We start from the raw sequence: 22,630 nt of genomic DNA, 5'->3' as shown, positions 1-22,630 counted from the left end.
GAGTCAGAATTATAAATTATATGCACCCAACTAGGTTTATGAAATGTCACATAACCCTCACAAATTGCTGCCATGATTTTTTAAAAAGTGGGTATTAACCCTATAAAGCCTGAACTATGAAAGAATTGGCAGAAAATTCCAATTTTTTTAAAACTGAACCCTTTATTTAGTCCTATAACAAAATATATATATATAAAAAAAATCAAAAAATATGTTATTACACGACCTTTCTGGTGTGTGATATATGATATGTACTTGAAGTGCCAATGGTATGGTCCAGGGTGAACAGGGGAAGTGTTCAAAGGTATACAACAGTATTTTGGTCAAGTATTGATTAAACTGAAAACGAAAAACGGAATTGAAAATGTGTATCATATATGATACAAATGGCTTTATAGGGTTAAGCACATTAATATACTGACCTTCAATGAGAAATCAGTTTCATTCTCAAGCCAGTGATCATTTTGCAAGGACAAAGAAAAACAAAACTACAACTTCTGTATTTGAGCTTGCAAATGCATTTTTTTATATTTATTATTATTATTTTTTTTTTTTTACCAGAGAGGTGGTTTGAGTTTGAAGAGCTTCTCGGCGGCCTGCGTCGCTTTGGGGATGTCGTTAGCCAGCATGCTAACAGTGAAGAACTGACCCACATCCCAGTAGTTATTCATTTTCTCCAGGGAGCCTTTGCGGCCCAGCAGACTGTTCAGCCTCACACCTGAAGACACACAGCATCAGGGAGAGAGCTGTTAGAGAGGGACGAGTGGCAGCTCGCTGGAAATACAGCGGCTTCCTTTGCAGAGGTCCTGCATCCATTCTGTAACAGTGGAGCAGATCATTATTTCTTGAATAACAAAAAACTAGCATGTTTCAGTCCACTGGTTACAAGACCATGTGTATAATTTTTAAGGCAGGAAAGCAGACAATTTTTTTTCTCTTCAAAACTATTCCCCTATGTGCAGCAGTGGCTTAATATGCAGCATCAAAAGTATTTACAAGTGATTCCATTTGTTATATATTTAATCATGAATTGTTGACACCCAGTTTTCCTATGGACCGAAGACATTTATAATGCAACTCCCCTTTCTCCACAGTCTTCTTCTTCTATGTTGAGACTACATGCACATCAGATAGACTATAAATACTGACATATTTTATTCAGAAAACCTGCTCAAAGTAACTGCATCACCTTTGAAAAACATTTTGCCTCAAAACAATTCAGATATGACATAAAACAACTATTTGGTGCTCCAAACCTACTGTAGCTACATTTCTACTTTAATTATACAACTAGAGTCCGTTGCCCAGGCTTATACGTTCAGGCTCACTGAAGCACAAGGCCAATTATAGCTGCTGCACAGCAGTAGTGGTCGGGGCCAGGCAATTTTAGGCAATTCTGAGCAACAAGTGGAGAACAGGAAGATGAAAAGAAAGGTGGCATTTTGCATCAGTTGAGGCTTGAACTCACAATTTCTAGCATGAAGGACAATACTGTATCTCACTGAGCTAATTGGCAAGTGTCAATTCATGTGAGGCTTCACAAACTGACTAAGCCAGTCACATGACAGCAGCTGCCTATGCATGGAAAGGCAGATTTCAAGCCACTTCAAAAAAAAAAAAAAAAAAATCAGTCATCAAGACAAAAATCTGAAAATACACATACTGCATCTAGACAGCATGGAGATGTTGGTAATTTGTTTTTAACAATGATTCATTTGCTCCATAAGTGAAAAACTGACTTTAATTGTAAAGGGTACAAAAGTTTCTTCAGTATTGGGGCTACATTTTGGGGAAAGTTGCAAAGCTGTAGCACATATGGTTGATTTATTATAAATTTTCAAAGTTTTGAAATTTAGAGGCTTGCTGTAGTGCCACCATCAGGACTATTGGCTTGTGTTTGCAGCTGAGGTAATCTGACATGGGACTGGACCTTTGTGCAAAGTTTGGTGATTTTTCGCGCATGGGAAGTAGGACTTCCTCGGAAGAAAGAAGAAAGAAGAACACGCAGGAAAACAAGGCTCCTCTCACCTATTTTCCTCAGTTCAATGGAGCTCTCAAACTGCTGACCAGCAACTATGAGCAGCACAGCCAGATTGATCCCCGAGTAGAGAGTGGGCTGCAGCTCAAAACCTTTTCTGTACCTGCAGGGAATGGGTGGGTTGGGATGGAGGATGACATACAGATGAAGAAGCAAATAAACAGTAAGATGTAGCCAACCTCAGCCTGATAACAGTGGTGAATAATTGTTTTATTCATTTGTTTTCAGATATTTGTACTGCCAGATGGGTGGGATTAGAGTTATTGTACATTGTTGAATTTCTTTGTGGTCGTCCAAGCAGAGTAAAGATGACGACCAAGAATAATTTAATAGGAATAAAAGATGCAAAAAATGAAGACAGACATCGGATGTGTGTGTGTGTTGAGCTGCCTGTGCTCCCACCACTGTATGGCGTTGTCCCTGTTCTTGGTGTCTTTGCAGTCGGAGTCCAGGAAGATGTCCTTGTAGATCCGCCCGCAGAGGCAGAACATGTCCGGCGCCGGGTGTTCGCACGACTGCAGCACCTGCAGCATCACCTTCAGAGCCTGCTCCCTGTCGCCAGGGCTGTTCCTCCTGCACACACACACACACACACACACACACCTCACCAGTGTTAGGCTGACATTTTGTGTTGACTTATGCATTGCTATCTCTGAGAAGGAGAAAAGTTATCAACATGTTAAAGACCTTTAGTTAATGCTAATTTTTTTCTTGATTTGAATCCATTTTAGCGTTCTTATTATCCTCAGTGTTATGCTATTGCTGTAATTAAAGGCATCAATTAACCTTTAAATACATTCACATACACGAATTACATTCCATGCATCCTGATACAGATGTGTTGTTGATCCATGTTTAAGTTTTATAGTTATTTTTTATGTGACTACTTGCACTAACACTTATGTTATATTTCACTTATATTGATGTGATACGTCTGTGTGAGAGGAAAATAATTTATGGGCAATTTTCAAAAGGGAAAGAATGCAGACAGTGTGTCTGCCCTAAAGGCTGGAAAAGCTCAATTTAAAGGACTGAAAAGGGCCAAATATGTTTAAATTGGGTAATTTCTCACTTTGTTTAAACATTATGCGTAAAATGCATTTTATTCTCCACTGAGATACGGAGCAGTGGCCCATTAAATTCCCATCCATGTGCTTAATTTCCCTCAACCTTGGGGCAATTTACGCCGAAAGACCAACTTTTAATGGGTTGTAATTCTAAATCTGCGTTAACCTCAGAAAATGTTTTAATTTCCATGGATACCTAATAGCCTTCGCAATTACCGAGTGGAATAATAATACTTTTATTCCTCGAGGTGGCTCAGAATGAAAAGTAAAGTAAATTGCGGCTCATGTCATCCAGCTCTCCTTCGCAGTTTCTAGAGGCCGTCCATCAAACTCGGTGGACAAACACACACAACGTTGGCAAAGTTAGGAAGATCAAATTCGAGACCGTGTAGCTCAGACACATATTGGATGTCATGAATCGCATCCATCATCAAATGACCCTGTAATGATATGACAGGAATGAGCAGCTGTAGAAGCCTCTGGATTAAATCAGGGATGTCGGCCAGGATAGTAAAAAAGGCAGGACAGAGCAGGCACACCCATTTTATTTTTTATTTTTTAACTGAAAAATCATAACCTTGAATATTCACTTTGAGTAAAATAAATCCCTGCAATTTACAGTGGTACTTTGAACTGGTGAATTACAAAATAGTAACAGTTTCGAGGGTATTTGAAATTTCAAATGATGAGGAGTAAGCAGGGCACATATTTTTATTTTCCGACATAAACACAAAACCCCTCAAATCTCCCCTGAGCAGTGGAGCTTTCCCTCTTGGCCGAGTTACACTAAATGAGAAATCCCCTTTGGACCTGAGTGCGGGCGCTGTGTACCTGTTGAGGGCGAAGGCGTAGTGGAACTGGATCATGGGCTGCGTCGCCAGGTCGCAGGTCGGCAGCATCTCCAGGGTCTGCACCAGCTTCACCATGGCGTCGTAGTCCTGACGGTCAGAGAACGTTAAACATCACATAAAACCAAATCTAATGCTGTTTCAAGGTGCAATGTGTACGTGTTTATCAATATATCCCTTCAAATTTTAACCAAAAACAAAGTGGAAGCTTCCGGTGAGTTGTCAGTACAGTGGTCCCTTGTTAATCGCAGGAGTTACGTTCTAAAAATAACCCGCAATAGGCGAAATCTGTAGTCAGCTTTATTTTTTACAATTATTCTAGATGTTTTAAGGCTGTAAAACCCCTCACTACACACTTTATACACTTTTATCAGACAGGCATTAACATTTTCTCACTTTTCTCTCCTGTTTAAACACTCTCAAAGTTCAAACCTTCGTAGAAAAATAAGTCCAGTAACAAAAAAAAAAAAAAAAAAAAAAAAAAAAAGCATGCAAAATTGCAAAAAAAAAAAATCCGCGAAACTGCGAGGTGAACCGTGTTATAGTGACGCACAACTGTACTTGTGTTTCTTTGTTTGTTTTAAGGCCACATTTCATTGCAACATCCAGAGACTTTGTTGCTCCTCGTGGCTCCTCCCGCTTGTAGGCACTGACTGCCATGTCTTTGTTTCCTCTTTTGTTTCACTGAATATGACAAACATGCTGGAATTGATTTTTCCACTGGCCTTGAGCTCGTTCCACCATCTCTAATTCTGAGAAACAGATTTCCAGTGAAATCCACTGACACAATATGAAATTCAGTTATGAGGCCGGCAGATGCTCCCTGTCCTCTTGGCGACGGCCTCATTTGTTTATGATGATTATACGAACTAAATTAACATGTTTATGATTCATGCTACAGCCAATGAGGCTCCAGCACCCCCCCTCCCTGACATTTACAAGGATAAGCGGTTTGGAAAATGAATGAAAGAATAAATGATTTATGTTAAACGCAGCATGTTGCACCTTTAGTTTACTGAGTACATTGCAAGTACATTCTTCATTAAGATGATGCAGTCACTATGCCAGGCTAAACGAAAAATGCACGTTGTTTTACTTCATTTTTGCTATTTTCTCTTTATGTTTTCATGATGAAAATGTTGTAATATCATATTAAAGTCCCCCTCCAGTCATTTCTTAGGCCCTTAAAACATAATCTCTGTTTGTCATTATTGCATATATGTGAGTTTTTTCCATGATAAAAGCATCCTTTAGTGCATTAAAACGGTTCAATGTGATGCTAAATGTTGCCTTCATTAAAAATGTGCATATCTATGATCGTCACCCGTTAATGCAGCATCACATCAGTGTGTGTTTGTGAGTCCACCTGGATGTCTCTGTAGGAGAACAGCAGGTTCATGACGATGTCCTGCGTGAGGACCTCGGTGTTGTCGATGCGGAGTTTGATCCGGGAGAGCTCCTTGGCCAGCTCCTCGCCCTGGTACTTCTCCCTGGCCTTCCTGATGTCGTTCAGCAGGGTGTCTTTAAAGGAGGCGCTGCAGCAGACAGAGAGAGAGAGAGAGAGAGAGAGAGGGAGGGAGAGATGATGGGAGAGGGTAAGGGAAAGAGAAAGTGAAAGGCTCTGCTCTTTTATGCTCTGCTGTTTGCACTTCACGTTTTAACCAGGCTCTTCGTCCCCTTAAGTCTTCATTTAGCTGCTGTGTTCTGTTCTCCACCTCCCTTTTTTCTCTGCTTTGTACTTCATCCCTTTTACGAAGCACTTTGACACAAGCTGTGTTTGTATTTTAAAGGGAAAAGCCACCAACAAAAAAAAAAAAGACATCCATATTGTTACAAAACAGTCTCTAGGGATGTTTCTTGCATTTCTGGGTCTATTTTTCTTGTCGCCATGCATAACTGGCCATAGTTACATCACCTTTTCAGCACAACAACAACAGAATTTGATAAGGACATTTTTAAATCTTAAACATTAATGGTAAACACCTGGTTTTGCTTCTTTCTAGCCTCTTTCTAGCCTGTGTTCGACAAACCACGAGTGAGGGGTGTTTAAATCACATGCACATGGCCACCTAGCCAGCTACAAGTATTCATCTGCCCGTTGGATTAAAAGCAACAAATTTGGGATTCTTAGGAAGAGGAAAAATATGAACCAAAAAAACACTTCATCACAAAATAATACAATCTAATCAGTGTAAAAGTATCTGAGGGTGGATTTGCCCTTTAAATCTCCACTTAAAACGCTGACGACTTTTTTTTGCATGATTTACTTTGCCTGCCTATGTTTAAGAGGCCCCTTAAAGTACGAATATGTCTTGTAAGCCAGTGTGAGCTGAGCGCCTAAACTTGAGTTAAATAAATAGCCGTGTGTGTGGAGAGAGTGTGTGTGAGTTCATCCAGCAGGCAGGCCGACACTCAATCTTCCTCGCATCGTCTTTCACGAGGATTCATCAGCGGAGGAAGGGGAGGCCTCATGCTCATGTTCGGAGCGGCTGCAACACACTCCGCATGCACACACACACACACACACACACACACTCCTTCCTCACACTGGCAGAAACCACAGCCACATCTGATGTAAATGCACACAAACTGTAAGGGGATTTTGATGCCATTACACTGCAAAAACTCAAAATCTTACCAAGATTATTTGTCTTATTTCAAGTCAAAAATGTCTTATTACTAGTCAAAATATCTCATTACACTTAAAATAAGACATGATCACCTCAGAAGTAAATTGTTTTTAGACATTTGCGTCTTGTTTCAAGTGAAAATTTGCTTGTTTCATTGGCAAAATTTGTTTCTTGTTTCTAATTTTCACTTGACACTTTCATAAGACATTTTTGACTTGAAATAAGACAAATAATCTTGGTAAGATTTTGCGTTTTTGCAGTGTAAATCGACCTGAATGGCCTAAAATGTAATCTGGAAGAGTTTAAATTCTGTTTCTTTACCTTAGTGCGTGCCTGTGTGTGTGTGTGTGTGTGTGTGTGCGTGTGTGTGTGTGGGAGCTCTCACCAGGACGTGACGTGGATGTCCTTGAGCAGGCTGGTGAAGCGGTCCGTGAGGGGGACGCAGAGCGGCCCCAGCAGGTTGTCCCAGCTGGGCTGCATGTACTCGCTGGCCCGGCGCTGGGCGTCGCTCTCGCAGCACATGTACTCGTGGTTAGGAGTCAGGATGTAGGGGATGAAGTAATAGTTACCACTGGATGCCTGGAGGGAGACAGAGGAGGGGGGGGGGGGCTTGTTCAGTTCAGCTGGTGCAGTTTTGGTGTCATGGACCCTGACAGCTGATACACATCAGGCTGTGGACCTGTATCTGATAAGATTTAGTTAATCCACACTAGTCTGTACTGTAGCTTGGCAGATTAACAGTGAAGCGTGTGAAACCTATGAACAGAAAAAAATCGTTCTTCTCTCATTCTCTCATTGTGCAACCCTTTAGTCAGTGAAGTAACAGTGAAATTAGTGCTGGGCGGTATGACGAAAAATTTATATCACAGTATTTTCTTTTTTCATGCACGACTGGGTGTTAACCACATTTTCTAATGATTTAGAGAAGAATTACTGCAGTAAATTAACTTAGAATGACCTATTTTACTGAATGACCTATTTTACATGAGGAATGAAAACTGGACATTAATGTCCAAGTTGTCCACCCTAGTATTAATACAGGTTTACATGGCAACACAAAATGATGCAAAGAGGTGGCACTCATGATTCTAATGAAGTGAAGGAATCAGAATGCATGACAGTTGCAGTCAAAACACAGAACCTTTTTATTATGCAAATTTAAGGCCACTTGCATTAATATGCAGACTGATTTGACTGATTTAACAATATGTTAAAATATTATTATTATTTTAAAAATGTGAATTACTTATCAAATAGACCTAACAGTTCAGCTACCAATGAATGAGAAGTGGTATGCCTGTGATAACATAGATTGAAAAATAAGCCGAAGTGATACCTCTTCTCTGAATAGACAAGCTAAGCCAGTGTGCTGCTGTTAGCCAGTGAAAATAGAGCAGAGTGGCAACTCTTCACTTTGTTACACAATCTATGTCAGTGCGCTGCTGTAGCCTGGAAAGTTTCTTTGCCTTTGCCAGACGGATTTTTTGAAGCCGAAGAACTTCCACACAGCCGACACAGCTCCTCTTTTTGGGAAAAGTTCTTCAGCTTCATTTTCTGAGTCACCACTGCCTAGTGAGTGCAACTGCAAAAACAGTCCCCCCTCCAACGATGTCCCGCGGCGCTACGTTCCGCGTGCTGTTCCCAACGTTATGTGCGCTACACACACACACCGGTATTGGGGTATCTGAAAAATTCATATCATAAAAAAAAATATATATATATGAACCGGTATACCGCCCAGCACTAAGTGAAATTAGCATATTCGCCATTTTTTTGAGGACTCCTATAACCTGCTCAAGGTCCAGTTTCAACAAAATGATGCATCTTTTCACTGACCGGTCCAAAAGGGGCCTGTATGATATAGTTCAGCTGCATCGTTTCATTTCGTTTCACTCAGCTCAGCTTGGCTTATCTCATCTTAAGTTAGCTTAGTTTAGCTTAATCGCACAGTGGCCAAACAGCCCAGCAACGGATGGCAGCGTGCAGCAGGTGGCCAAGTTCAGTGTCAGCTCGCACAAGTGCAAATGTTTCACTGCTGTGATGCTGCGGCAGGGAAAATGCTTTTTGGAAACGGTTTTGAGCCGACAGCAGAACGCTACTGTATGTAGGGCTCAGTTTTACTAAATGATCAAGAGAAAGGTATATCATTGATGTAACTGCTGATTTTTCAGGGCCGTGAAGGCTGTCAAAATAACATCTATTCATGTTTCCTGAAAGAAATAAAGCAGAAACACAGAGAAACAGAAATGGAGAGAGAACAATTAAATCTCCTTCTTTTGAAACATAGAAGACTAATAACTTTCACCAAGAAATAACAGATAAATGAAAACAAATCAGCACGACAACCAAAGATAAAAAGACAAAAACTTAAAATGACTACACACCAGAAAACTATATGACGACAAGACAACATATAAATGACAAGCAGTGAAAAGAAACCAGCCTGGAGGCAGAAAAAGAAAATCTTTCAAGAGGAGAACTTGATGGCGTTGTGGGATGAGGGGATGATGGATGGGTGAGAGGGTGGAGTACTGTGGGTGGTGAGAGGGTTATGTGAGATGATATCTTTACTGGCAACACACACAGGACGCTTGGAAAAGAGTGACATTTTATTTTACTAACTGCTGTGATGGCTGGCAACGCCCTAAAGGTTACAGAAGCACACTTGTGATGGAAAGATGGCTGGTCTGAACTCCATGACCTTTTGGGAAAAACTCGCCTTGGGAATGTGAATAAAAGAAGGGCAACTTGGTACAGAATAGATGTGCACAGTTTCTTTGGTTATAGACAGTAAATCTTGGAGTGGTCAAGTTCCTAATTTTATTTATTTTGGTCTCTAGGTCCAGACTGGCACACAAAGATGATTGAGCTTTTAAATCACTTTTAAAAACACACTTTTTTTAAAACTGATTTTTTTTTTGTGAATTTATTTTATCCTATGGCATTTGGCATATGGCATAATCTCTTGGTGTTTTATAATGTGACTAGTTTGTATGGCTTTTAGTTTGTTTTAAACTTTTTAAATCTCTTTTGTGTTTTCCTATGTTGTACATTCAGTGTCCACTTTATCAGGTCCACCTGTACCGTCTAATGCAGTTCAATGCAGCGGCTCGGCCATCAAGTCTACCTGTTAAGACAGTTCATCATGTTCAATTTTTGTTCACATTATGGAGAATGTGTCAGTTTAATTCTGTGTTTAATTATTGAGATTGTAGTTTGCAGAGGAATGCTTCTGGACTACATTATATTTAGAGGTGTTTCCATTTTTTTGTCCTCCCTATTTATATACAATGAGGGGGACAGAATAGTGGAAACAGCTCTCAATAAAATTAAGTCCAGTACAACAGCAGCACTAACTATGAGCTCAACGCCAAACGTAGAAGTGAATGAACACCTCTGTTACTGTGACAAGAAGACAAGCTGAGCATTATAGGCATCAGAAAAGCAAATTTTATGGCAGAATAGTTGCACTGGATTGTATTAAATTGCACAGGTGGACCTTATAAAGTGGCCACTGAGTGTATGTTGTCTATGATTTATTGTAAAGCACTTTGTATCCCTGTGTTGAAAGGTGCTGTATAAATAAAATGTATTAATATTATTATTATTATTGTTACTGACGATATCTTTTGTGGTAACTAACCGCTCACAGTGGTGTTTTTGCACAACAGCCCCCCGCAGGTCACCTCAAGCACCCATGGGAGAAATCAAACAAATGAGTGCAACAACCAAGGCAAGAGAACGTGATAAGAAACGTAAAGCAAAGCGCAGATCAATACTGGACTGGCATGGTGAAGTTTGAGAGGACGGGCTTCACAAAGGCCAAGGGTAGGCCACTTATCCCCTCCAAAAGTAGCATGCAACGCAGCTCGTGCCAACCATTGACCCTATCTGTGACCTCACACAGCCTGAGATGTGCTGCATTACAGCAAATATTCAGGGCAAAAAAAAAAAAAAAAAAAAAAAAAGGAAACGGGAAAATTATTTGTTAAAATGTCAGATTTAAACTTTAAACTGCTTTGAAAGACAAATGCACAGATGCACCCAAGTTGTACATCCACCTCCATGCTGTTATTGCACATTTACACATGAAGACACACAGTCAAGCACAGCAGTCCAGGTGTAAATACACTCATGTTGCACTGGGATCTGATCATCCAAACCACCTAAAAGCACCACAAGTATTCAGAGGCACATTTGACTTTTGACAGCAAAGTGTAAATGCTACAACACATCTCAGGCTAGAGCTGCACAGAGATAAGCTTTCATGTGTGGATCCAACCAGAGTGCACACAAAACAAACAGGGGGCTTGGCAGGCGAGAGGGAGAGAAGTCAGATTTCTGCGAGAATAACCGGAGATGCATTTTAATGCCAGCTGTAAACATAATCCAGCTGTATCAGATCTAGACATGATCCGGATATGAGACTCATCGCAGTGCCAGGGGTTAAAGGAGGCCAGGCGAGGGAGGAGGCTGAAAGAGGAAGAGAGGAGAGACGGAGGAAAGGAGATGCGAGGATTACAGAGTGATTAATGAGGAGGAGGAGGAGGAGGAGGAGGAGGAGGAGGGGTGCGAGGAGATCATACGAGGAACATGATGATCACTGTTTCATAAAATCACAGCCACATCGGCACTTAAATTAGAAAAGGTCATCATGTGGCGGTTTGTAAGCTGTAAACCCTGCAGCCGTGGACGAGCACAGCATTTACACACACACACACACACACACACACTGCATATCTGTTTCTGTCTTTGTTCCTCTCCTCTTCGAATATGCACACACCCTTTGTCTCTTTATTTCATAATTTGCCTTTTCCTTCCTCTTTTTGTCCCTTTCTCTTCCCATTTCTCTCTCTCTCTCTCTCTCTCTCTCTCTCTCTGTAATTTTTTCTCCACATAAAACTTTGTGCTATTGAGATTTAGCTCCTCTGCCACCTGGATTGGCGGAGTAATCTTTAATTTAAGGTGCATCCGGATTTATTCTTCATGCTTAAATCTGCTCCTCACTGTTTTCTATAATCACTGGTGGCTTATAACATTGGTGATCTGGACACTGAAGCAAATTTGACTGTTGCACTAAGTCACACTGGATAGGTAGGTTAATTAAGTGCCTTAAATGTAAATAAAAGAAGAACAAGAATGTCGTTGTCCCTCACATGCAATGACAAAGAAGTTCAAATTTTTCCAAATACTGAAAAGAAAACAGCAGAGGCACATTAAGAAATAGTTTCAAATGTTATCATGGCCTAAAACTTTGGAGATCCGTGCTCTGGAGTTGAAAAGTGGGTGTGTGAATAAAAATTCCATTCATTTTTCCTAAATGCCGTGTCACGGGACGGCTTGTTTGAACGGTTCCAGCACCTGGAGGAACATGAAACTCTCCCGGTCGAATCGTCAGTGCAAACAAAAAGCAGGTGCACTCCAAGTGAAAGGCACAACACCATATACATAGAAATGTAAGCAAACAAGGCGACAGCGAGTCCCACAATGCACTGCCTCAAAAGACGCCCAATCAGCGGGCTCCAGGTTGTAACCTTTAATCGACTTTATAATGACAATTATTTTTGACCCTTTCATCAGCTACGGAGCACTATTTCATGCGTCTCGACTGTAACCAGTTGTCTGAAATATAAAATTATACGATATTTTTCAGCTTCAGCTTCTTCACCATAGTAATGGCTGCTGAGGCTCGAGAGCACTACAGTATTCAGTGACATCTGATATACCAAACTGAAGAAAAACGTGATTTCTCGAAGATTCTTCATTTCTTATTCGGAACAAACAGCCAGACGTCTCCATGTTTTACTTTGATGCAAAATGCCAAGCTCAGTTACATTCACAAACATTGGAATTACAGCCAGCACAAAAAAAAAAAAAAAAAAAAAGTGCCGAGTCTGTATTGAGCAGCAGTTTATATGCTGACACGTGCAGTTTCCATATGTCAGACTGTGCATAATGCTTTATAGATGTGTGCTATGACTGATGTTATTGATACTATTTAAATACTTCCATTGCGTCTATAAATCAGCCACTGTGTACATTAGAAACTCTGTTGAGATTTCTAAATGATCAGTAGGACACGCTGATAAAACATGCACACTCTCATAATGATCAACACAGCAACGCAAAACCAATCAATCAATCACACACATCTTCAGGAAATGCTCCTTTTCTACTTCACAGTTCGGGTTATTATATTATTGTGTTATTACAACACAAAGGGGGCAATAATATTTAGGTCGTCGAGGTTAGGGACCATACCCATCCAATACATGATTAGTCAGTGAGGGGAACTCCCAGCATGCTTCAGTGCAGCCAGGTACATACTTTATTGCGCAATCCGGAGCCTCTGTATTCTGGAGGCAACTGAATCCAGGGAAAACCTAGTGCTGGAGGACGAGCGGCCTACTCCACACACACACACACACACACACACACACACACACACACCATATGTACATGTAAAAAACACTAAAAATAAAAAAAAGTATAGGCACTCATGATGCAAGGGTTTACTTCAGAGGTGTGTGTGTGTGTGTGTGTGTGTGTGTGTGTGTGTGTGTTTGTACATATACATGGCAGTGGCTCTGGTGTTGCTGAGAGAAGAACAGCGAGAGAGGAAGAGGGCATGCACATGTGCATTCCTGTGGGCATTTGAGCACAAGAGGAGGAACAGCACTTGTCCTGAATATTACTCCACAAATAGCACAAGACAGTGTGCGGAAATAAATCACTCGGAAACACACAGGGGCTCTCGCGCTGTCACGCAGACCGACAGACACACACACACACATGTGCACACAGACGGAAACACACTGAAACTTACTGTGTTTTTCTGTGCCACCATGTCCTGTAATAAGTAAAAAAAAAAAAAAACATGTGAGAATGAATTACTTGGTTGTTACCAGCACTGGCTGTAGTGCAGAGTTACTTATGCACTCTTAAGTTACACTGGCATGTTATTACCACACTTTAAACAGCTGTCAGAGTTCACACATGCACACACACTCTCACACACACACACACACACACTAGTCTGTAAATATCTTAGTGGACCACTTTGTTCTGAGGAAGAGTGAAGGAATGGCATCCTTGAACTTTGATTACATCAATGGCAGACTCAAAACTGTGTGTGTGTGTGTGTGTGTGTGTGTGTGTGTGTGTGTGTGTGTGTGTGTGTGTGTGTGTGTGTGTGTGTGTGTGTGTATTTACCTTCAGTGACTGGGCAGTGTCAGGGTCAGTGTCATGGTACAGTATGACGTTGTTGGCCATGTCAAAGCTCTCCCTCACTCCCAGATGGTAGAACAGGGAGGGCTGACGAAACACATCACTCATATCCACAACTGCAATGTCTGGAGGAAGAGGGGGAGGGGGATGATGATGATGATGATGATGATGATGACCATGCAGTAGGTGATGTTAGGATAGCATGCTAAATATAACATTAGTCCTAAATAATACATAACTGTTATTGTTAAATATGACTTTAAAGACAAGTTATACCTATAGTTTATTATGGTAGGCTTACAAGGATTCAAGGATTCAAGGAACTTTATTGTCATACCAGCTCACATTTAGACGTTAGTGGTACGAAATTAGAACTAAGGTCCCGGTATAAGCCTAAATAAATAAATAAAGCAAGGTAAAAAAGAAAAAAAAAGAAAAAAGAAATGTAAACAATATGTATAAATATAAACAGTATATGTAAATAAATATAAACAGCCTATATAAATGTAAGCAGTGTATATATAATAAATAGTGTGTATGAATAGATATAAGAAGCATATATAAGGCCTCGAGTTGGGTGCATTATAGTTGCTACCACGTGGATACAGTCTAGGAAATGCTAGGTAGGGTATTAGTTACCCTGTTTTTACTAACGTTCCAGAAAACCACAGTCAGCTCTGGTTTCAGACAAGAGAGAGAGACAGAGAGAGAGAGAGAGAGAGAGAGAGAGCAGCGGTGGTCGAGCGAGGTAGATAACGAATGACGAGAGGGAGCCGCGGTCGAGAGAACAGCGTTTTTTTCAAAGGTTTGAATCACCTTAACCACAACTGTGCACATCCATTTTGCATGTACGGTCAAACGGACGTCAAGGCGTGAACCGACAGACCGACATCAGCCCAGAGAGAGAGAGAGAGAGAGAGAGAGAGAGAGAGAGAGAGAGAGAGAGAGAGAGAGAGAGGAAAGTGTGGAGGAGGTGGGAGGTTAGGTGAAGCCTATATGTGCCCTCCATTGCTGGGAATTATTATGAAAAGGGGGTAATTTGTTTTAAAATGACTGAAGCACAAAGAAAGACAAGAGGAGGTTGGACAGTGGAGTGAAAAGCAGAGGTGTGTTGTAAACGATGGTTGGTTGATTTGACTGACCGACTGTTTACATGACTGTTTACATGACGAGCGCTGTCCATGGTTCTGATGGCAGGCTCTTTGACCTCTCTACTTTATACAATAGCCCAAGTAACTCGTTTGACAGTGCAATCCAATACATTGTTGGTAATGTAAGAATTTACATTTTGCACTGTTGGATCTTAAGAAGGTTCTAAGTAGAGCTTCAAAATGCAAAAAGAAGAAATGGGAGTGAGCCAAAAAAAAAAATGAGTAAGCAATTTATTGCAGACAACCATTAAACTGAAATAGGCTGTTCATCAGCTGATCAAACGTTTAAGACCACTGCCTTTAACCCTATAAAGCCTGAACTATGAAAGAATTGGCAGAAAATTCTATTTTTTTTTTAAAATTGAACCCTTTATTTAGTCCTATAACAATATATATATATATAAAAAGAAAAATCTAAAAATATGTTATTACACGACCTTTCTGGTGTACGATATATGATATGTACTTGAAGTGCCAATGGTATGGTCCAGGGTGAACAGGGGAAGTGTTCAAAGGTATAAGGTAACAGTATTTTGGTCAAGTATTGATTCAACTGAAAATGAAAAACGGAATTGAAAATTTGTATCATATATGATACAAATGGCTTTATAGGGTTAAAAGCCCAAATCTTGGCCAAAATGTGGATTCAGTGTCATTTTCTGTCAGGTATCCACACTGTCATGACCACATTCCAGAAGCACATTTATTACCTAGCTAGCTAACTTGTATTCTGAATGGCAGTGGCTTTTTAGCTCCGCCCATTGATTTTTAACACAGCCAATCAGATTACTTCTGCATTCTCAGCAGCTCTGCCTCCAGAAATGTTTTATTTATTTATTTATTTTATTTATTTATTTTATAACAAATAAAACCCTGCTTTGTGCTCAGAATAATCCAGCTTCATATGATCTCAGGCCAAACAGGCAGCAGAGGTGGGGACAACATAATAGCTCGGTAAAAATAACTGGCAATTAAAAGCTTTAGAGAGCAGCTCGGTTTTCATTGCCACCCTCAAAGAACAGCAGCTATAAAAGGTGCTGGCTTTTCAGGATGAGGGCAGAATGGTGGGTCAGTCTGACAAGGCTTCAGCTAGAAAGACAGAGGCCAGAGCTGACCTGGTCATGTTGCTCTGTGTCAAACACAAGGCTTTCGGGTTAAGCAGGGTCACCATTATTATGAGTTTAGACAGTAACAGATTAGCAACAGCATGTTTTTTTTTTTTGTTTGTTTGTTTTTTTTTTCTTGTCTGTTTGTTTGTCTCTGTTGTTTGTGGGAAAAAATGCATTATCAATTATTAATATAAGTTGAATAATGAAGTCTGATACAATAAGTTTTGTAATGAGCTTCTACTATAGCCTCAACACTCACTATATTGGCCTGCAATGATATTCGTAGGCATTTAAGTGTCTGTGATTGTAAATTGAGAGTATTGTATTGAGTAGTGTACCTTGTTGGATTTCTATCTCCTATAATATAATATTCCTATTATCACAATAACATTATAGTACCATCTACTTACAGGCTATTGTGCATTTGTTTAGAAACCTATATCTTTAAATTGTTCCATTACCCAACTGATTATTTATTCTAACACACACCTAACACCAACCCCAAACTTGCACTCTCTCTTGAAAGTTAGGCTGCTACACTACAGACGTCTAAAATGCGTCGGTGGTCCTCAAGTTTAGCGTGTAGTGACCTCATTTGCCTTTTGTCCCCTTTTCCACCACACACACCTGCATCGTAGAATGTGTCGAGCACCGACGTCTCTCCAAAATCCAGCCTGCCGAAGGTGACGGTGGTGAGCAGCGCGCTCTCGGCGTCGCACGCTCTCTGGAGGCACTGGAGCGCTCCCGACTCGGGGCTGCTGGCCATCACCGACTTCAGCCCGTCGTTCAGGACGTACACAGCCCGCAGGGAGCGCTGCTTAGCCGGGGGACTGGGACTGGACACCTCGCCTCTCTCCCGGTCCCTTTCCCGGTCGCGGTCCACCACGCACACCCCGGCGGAGTGCTCTCCTCCCGGGTCCGCGACCGGTGCGCTCTGCCCCGTCTCCATCACAAACGTGGACCCGAAAACCGTGCGTAAGCCTGACTTCCTTTCACTTTCCTCTCCCCGGTCGCTCTCCTTTTAATTCCTTTTCCGTTTTATCCCCTGCGTCCTCTTCCTCCTCCTCCCTTTCTCTCTCTCTCTCTCTTTCTCTCTCTCTCTCTCTCACTTGTTGCGCACCTGTCACCGGTGGGGAGCAGGGCATCTCCGCCTCATTAACTCACATCATCTCCCGATTATCTCGCACCAAGAAGTCCGCTTTTCCAAGACTGGATCGGACTAGATTGCTGCTATCAGAGACAAAGAGGTTCAGAGAGAGAGAGAAATAGAGAAAAAGTCTTCAGTTGCCCAGTTTCCCGGTACAGAAGGCTTACATGTTCATTATTCCTCTTCCCGGCCCCGCTATAGGTCCAGATTTGTCAAACTTTTTATATTAATCCACAGGCTACAAATTGGACAGCGGGTTGTGTTTCCACCGCCTCGCCTGCAGTGTTTGCTATGTTATCGCCGTGTCTGGTTGTCTAAATATAAAACGGCCCGTCCTTCTGATCCCCTCATGTGCCCGCCGGCCGTCCAAGTAGCCTGGGACTGGCAGCCAAGTTATTCTGAGTTATGCCCGACACGCTGCACAAAATATCCTTTTGCAAGAGCCGTTTAATCGATTGAATCTTTTTTTTTCGGTGTCTTTAAAGAAAATGTGTCAGAGGGCTCTGCGGCCTTCTCTGCAGCCTGTAGATACTGACATTTTCCTGGAAAATTTGATATGAGAACTTGCCTTGGAAACAAGTGGATTTATTCCTGCAAACCTTCGCCAGGATTTCTCATTTTCAATAAAGAGATCAGCATGTCTAAATATTTATATTACAGACAGAGAAAGTATAGATGTTTGACATAATATTAGGAGGGATATTTTTTTGCAGTGCAGTGTCCACACACTCCCCAGCTGACAGAGTCAGGGCCAAAAACATCTCCAATAGCTCCAACTACAGGGATGCACTGACTGAAGCCCATCTATCATACGTGACCTATGAAATGGACCAGCTTAGTGGCTCCCAAAATGGTTCATACTGAGTTTGGGTGAAGGGTTTTGATAAAAACAAAGATGTTCTCAGAAGTCAGGCACAAACCTAGCTGCTGTAGTTTTAGATTGAGATAGTGTCTCACTACATATATTTGGAGATTTTCTCAGGTTTTACTTGTTTAAATGAAGGTTGAAGAAAAAAATAATGCTGTTGCATTAGTTTTGCAAGACAGTTTCATTAGAAATTTATGGCAGCATCCCATCAGGACTTTCACTTCTCCTTTTGTCTATTCAGACCTCCGGTGACCGACAGTAGGTCCAGTTTCCATTGGCTGCAGAGCGACTTATCTGTAATGCACACACGCACACACGCACACACACACACACACACACACACACACACACACAGTTCTCTGGGAGTCATTCATGCACAACCACCAATTACTTGAACTAACAGAGTAAAGTGCAATGGAACGGAATATAATGCTCCTGTGCATATCTATGTATAGTGCATGTACACACACACACACACACACACACACACACACACCACATTCCACCAACAGACCAGTTAAGTGCAAATATTTGTTTTTGAATCTTTTATTGTTGCTTGTCTTCACTTCAATGTCATAATGGACATTTTATTTAAATGCAACATGTACCAGATTTCATCATGGGGAAAATGCAGTGCTTTAATGCAAATGTAAAACCTTTTGCATGATGATCGATCTACTTCGACACATTTGTGTTTGTTTTGCATGTCATTTTGTGCTCACCAACATGCATGTCAAACTAGGCCTGCTCACTTAGAGCTTTGCATTTTAAAAGTCTGTTGTGACACCTGAGTGAAAGTGGTCAGATGAGCTGTTACTGCAGTGTTTCCTTCTGTAAAACTCTCTAATGAGAAGTCCGTCTTCACTTAGGCCTTTGCTTAATCCAGGGCCACCAAATGTCTTGATGTAACTGACAATATTCACAGGACACAGAGGAGTTTGCCCAGTGATGGTCAACTGTTGCCACCTAGTGGACGAGTCAGATTCAGTTTAAGTCGTTTACTGCTTTAGAGTCACTTGACTTGTTTTCCATTTCTGGTCCATCTTACCCATTTCGTGGTATTTCCTACTCCATGCATCCGTGTAATACATCCACCAAGTTTGATTCATCAAGTTGCAAGAACAAGAGCTTCACTGGGAGTGTACTGCTCCAAAAAGAATGAAATATACACCAGAAACTGATATGATTTTGAGTGGCAACACCGAGCTGAAAAACTCAATTCAAGGACGCACAACAACACATCATTGTTTAAGTTTCACTTCCATTTGTACCGCTCTCTTTGGCCTGCTGGTTTCCAAAAATGGCAGACCTTTTTTTAGCCGCACCACTGCCAAAGTGTCACACCATGTGATGCCACTGCATGCAAAAGTTTCGCAAGATGATGCAAAAGTATTTAACATTTTATTGTTTGTTCATTTTTTTCAGCCCATTTTTTTTCTTCCCCGTGTCTCTGTAGGCACTCCATACATTATTGTATTGTGACCATAAATGTAGCTGTTCTTGTAAACTTCCTGTAACAGCCTATACAGCACATTTAAGACATTGATGAGTTTTACTTTAAGAAGGCAAAGGCCTTTTAAAAAAAACATTTTAGATGCCTTGAAACAATAAATTTGTGAGGACCTCTCTGAATATTGTTTTGCTTAGACGTATGCCGTGCATACCCAGTCGTTCAGATGGCATTGTTCACAGACAGAGACCGCCCAGGTATTGTTTGAAAAGCTCATTTTTAAGTAATCGAGAATGTGGACATGTGGAATGCTCTCCTTCTTATGGTTTTTACATCCAATTTTCTGTGCCTAACTAGAAACACCACAGCTAAGGACCCACCAATTGTTTTTAGTTTAGTTTATCAATGTTATTAATGAGAGCTGACAGTCAGTAACAATGAAAATGAATTACTGGGGTTATTTGGTTGCTGTATCCACATGCTGAGTATTTCAGAGTTTTTCAGTTGGCTTTTCACACTATTCTAAATGTAAACACAGTAAGACCAATTGGACAATGAAATGAGATTTAAAAGAGGTTCATTTCCTGCTGAATTTTCATTTCACTGTCAGTGCTGTTGTCCTTTACCACTTTTTGGACCCCTTGGCTAAAACGGGGTGTGGTAGTTGGCACGGCATAATCACAAAAAGGCTGAAAACGTCCCAGTGGATTCATATAACACAACAATATTTTGACGCAAGGTTGGCTAAGATGCAACACGTTATTTTCTCACACTGATTTGGCCATGCACACTTCTGTTTTTTTTGTTTTTTTGTTTTTTTTTTCCTTTTGGGCTGTCCTCAGACTCCATCTGTAGCTGCCAGCAGATTGGTTAATCCATGGTCACGCCCACTTTGTGCTCTTTCGTTCTGCACCAGAAGTATTAGCACAGTACCTCTGGTGCAAAGGCATTAGGTCTATGGATGATTCATGTCATATCTCACCATCGTAAGTGAAAGCTGAAAAACTTACTCCCAACAAGAGTTTTTTTTTTTTTTTACATCCAGCTGCATCACTTGCTAAATATTATCCCACTTAATAACTTACCAATAGTCTTTCTGTTTTAGAAGAACTTTTTTTTTTCATTTCTTTATCTAAAAACAGTTTTTTTTTTTTTTTTGAATATGCAGCTTCTTTACATGGCACTGATCAAAGTGGGTGTGGGTGTGGGTGGGGGGGCTGCACACCACGGTGGGGGACAACATGTTTTCTTGTTTTATTAAAATCTGCACACGTACAGTACATAATAGCATCTTTATTACACTGAAATACAGTATAAAAGTATATATATTCATCACTATCCTGGAGAGAAAGGACCAAGTCAAGAAAACAACTTGCAGCCTCAGTCGTAGCAGTTTTCTCTTTGTCGAAAGAAAGACGTGAAAGACTTGAAAGAAAGAATGAATGAATGGCGAAACGGGAAAATAAAAATTAAAAAAAAAAAAAAAATCAGAAAGAAAGATCTGGAGTCAGAAACAGGAAGGCCACAGTGACAGGTTGCCGTAGATTCTGTGCACGTATAAGGAAGGGAGGCACGCGCGCGCTCACACACACACACACACACACACACACACACTTGTCTTGCTGTGCTTGTGAGGACCTTCCACTGACTACATTCCCTGACCCGTCGCCCTAATCTCAAGACTAAACCCACTTCTAATCCTAAACTATCCTCATGAGCTTCTCTGCCACAATCCACAATACTGCATTTCTATCATATCTCTCCATTCACTTCTGTTGTGCCGCAAAACCACCAAAATAACACTTTCAGGACATAAACAAACACAAAAAATGCCAAAATAAAAAAGAAACTGTCTTAACGAGTCTCTCTAAACTTGACTTGATATCAAACAATTATTTTGTATATTTAACTGGGTATTAAATGCACAACACAGTCTTTTTTTTAAAAAATTGCCATCAGTTCAGCTACAATGTCTAGACTCATCTAAAAAATATAAACTGAGATTTCTCGACAGATTAATCAATTAATTGAAGATTTATAGAAGTAAGGAGAATGGAGAGATCAAATTCCAGTCCCCTGATGCTGACGCTTCATGTTTCCTGCCTGCAGTTCACCATAGAAACGTCAAACAAGATGCGCCAAATGAAGAGGCCTCAATCCTGAATCTAATCCTAATCCTGTCGCCGGACTATAGGCCCCTGGAGAAATGAGGGCCGGCCAAAATGACGTCGCTCCGTGAAAACGTCCGCACTGCACAGGTCTGAAATGTAGACTGGTTCTCACAAGGACAGAGATACAAGAGCTCTCTCTCTCTTTCTCTCTCTCTCTCTCTCTCACACACACACACACACACACGCACACACACGCACACGGACGAGAGGCAAAGGCCGCAGAGTGGATACAGAACAGCACAGGGGTCATCTGAACCAACCAGGCTAAGGAAGTTGAATTCCAAGTTTCCTTCACACACAGAAGCAACAGTACCAGCGAGGTTGTCCTGACAACCACTGCTCCGCGTCGCTGTTCTGTAACCATGGCAACACACAGCGACAGGCCCAGGTTAGTACCAGTGGCACGGCGAGCTCCAATAAAATAGCAGTAAACAAAGAGAGAAGCCTCTTCAAAAGAAACGAAAAGTAAACGCAGGATAAGGCGGCACAGAGGGGGAAGGTGGCGGTTTCCATGGCGCCGTGTCGTCGTCGTCGTCGTCGATGGCGTTGGTGATGTCGTGGTCGTTTGGCACAAAGTTATATGGCTGAGCGTCACGGCCAACGCCGAGAACGTTTTCACATGCCGGCTTCCCGCGTGGTGATGTCATCAGAGTGTGCCAGAGAGGATGCTTTTGTTTTTTTTTTTTCATTTCAACAGGCTCTTCTTTATGTGCTCGACTTCCATCTGGAAAACACACACACACACACACACGGACACACACACACACGGACACACAGGTGAGCTTTATTTTCCTGTATATTTTAAGATCTTTTTTTTTTTTTTTTTTTTTGCAGATCGTTACTCAAAAAAAAAAAAAAAAAACATGATTAGATCCTGAATAAGATTAGATTAGTTAGGGTTAGATACATTTAGATTAGCTCAGA

General features: G+C 41.1%; 2 protein-coding genes across 3 annotated transcripts in view; both read right to left on the bottom strand.

The window, feature by feature from the left end:
• Window positions 1-17,019, bottom strand: part of map3k15 (mitogen-activated protein kinase kinase kinase 15) — a 41,009-nt gene extending 23,990 nt beyond the window's left edge. For both annotated transcript variants that reach the window (XM_030079297.1, XM_030079298.1), the window contains exons 1-9: window positions 16,698-17,019; window positions 13,796-13,935; window positions 13,410-13,433; window positions 6,969-7,162; window positions 5,320-5,488; window positions 3,937-4,043; window positions 2,441-2,611; window positions 2,029-2,141; window positions 559-718 (exon numbers count right to left, since the gene is read on the bottom strand). In XM_030079297.1, the coding sequence (XP_029935157.1) occupies window positions 559-718; window positions 2,029-2,141; window positions 2,441-2,611; window positions 3,937-4,043; window positions 5,320-5,488; window positions 6,969-7,162; window positions 13,410-13,433; window positions 13,796-13,935; window positions 16,698-17,019 (1,400 nt within the window). The remainder of the gene's footprint in view (window positions 1-558; window positions 719-2,028; window positions 2,142-2,440; window positions 2,612-3,936; window positions 4,044-5,319; window positions 5,489-6,968; window positions 7,163-13,409; window positions 13,434-13,795; window positions 13,936-16,697) is intronic.
• A 3,746-nt stretch (window positions 17,020-20,765) lies between these two features.
• sh3kbp1 (SH3-domain kinase binding protein 1) overlaps window positions 20,766-22,630 on the bottom strand; it is a 44,572-nt gene continuing 42,707 nt past the window's right edge. Inside the window, 1 exon segment of the mRNA XM_030079369.1 lies at window positions 20,766-22,430. Coding sequence (XP_029935229.1) covers window positions 22,392-22,430 — 39 coding nt within the window. The 3' untranslated portion in view covers window positions 20,766-22,391.

This window comes from Myripristis murdjan, chromosome 20 (assembly GCF_902150065.1).
Source record: "Myripristis murdjan chromosome 20, fMyrMur1.1, whole genome shotgun sequence".
NCBI classification, from domain to species: Eukaryota; Metazoa; Chordata; class Actinopteri; order Holocentriformes; family Holocentridae; genus Myripristis; species Myripristis murdjan.
This window is presented reverse-complemented; position numbering and strand designations above follow the sequence as displayed.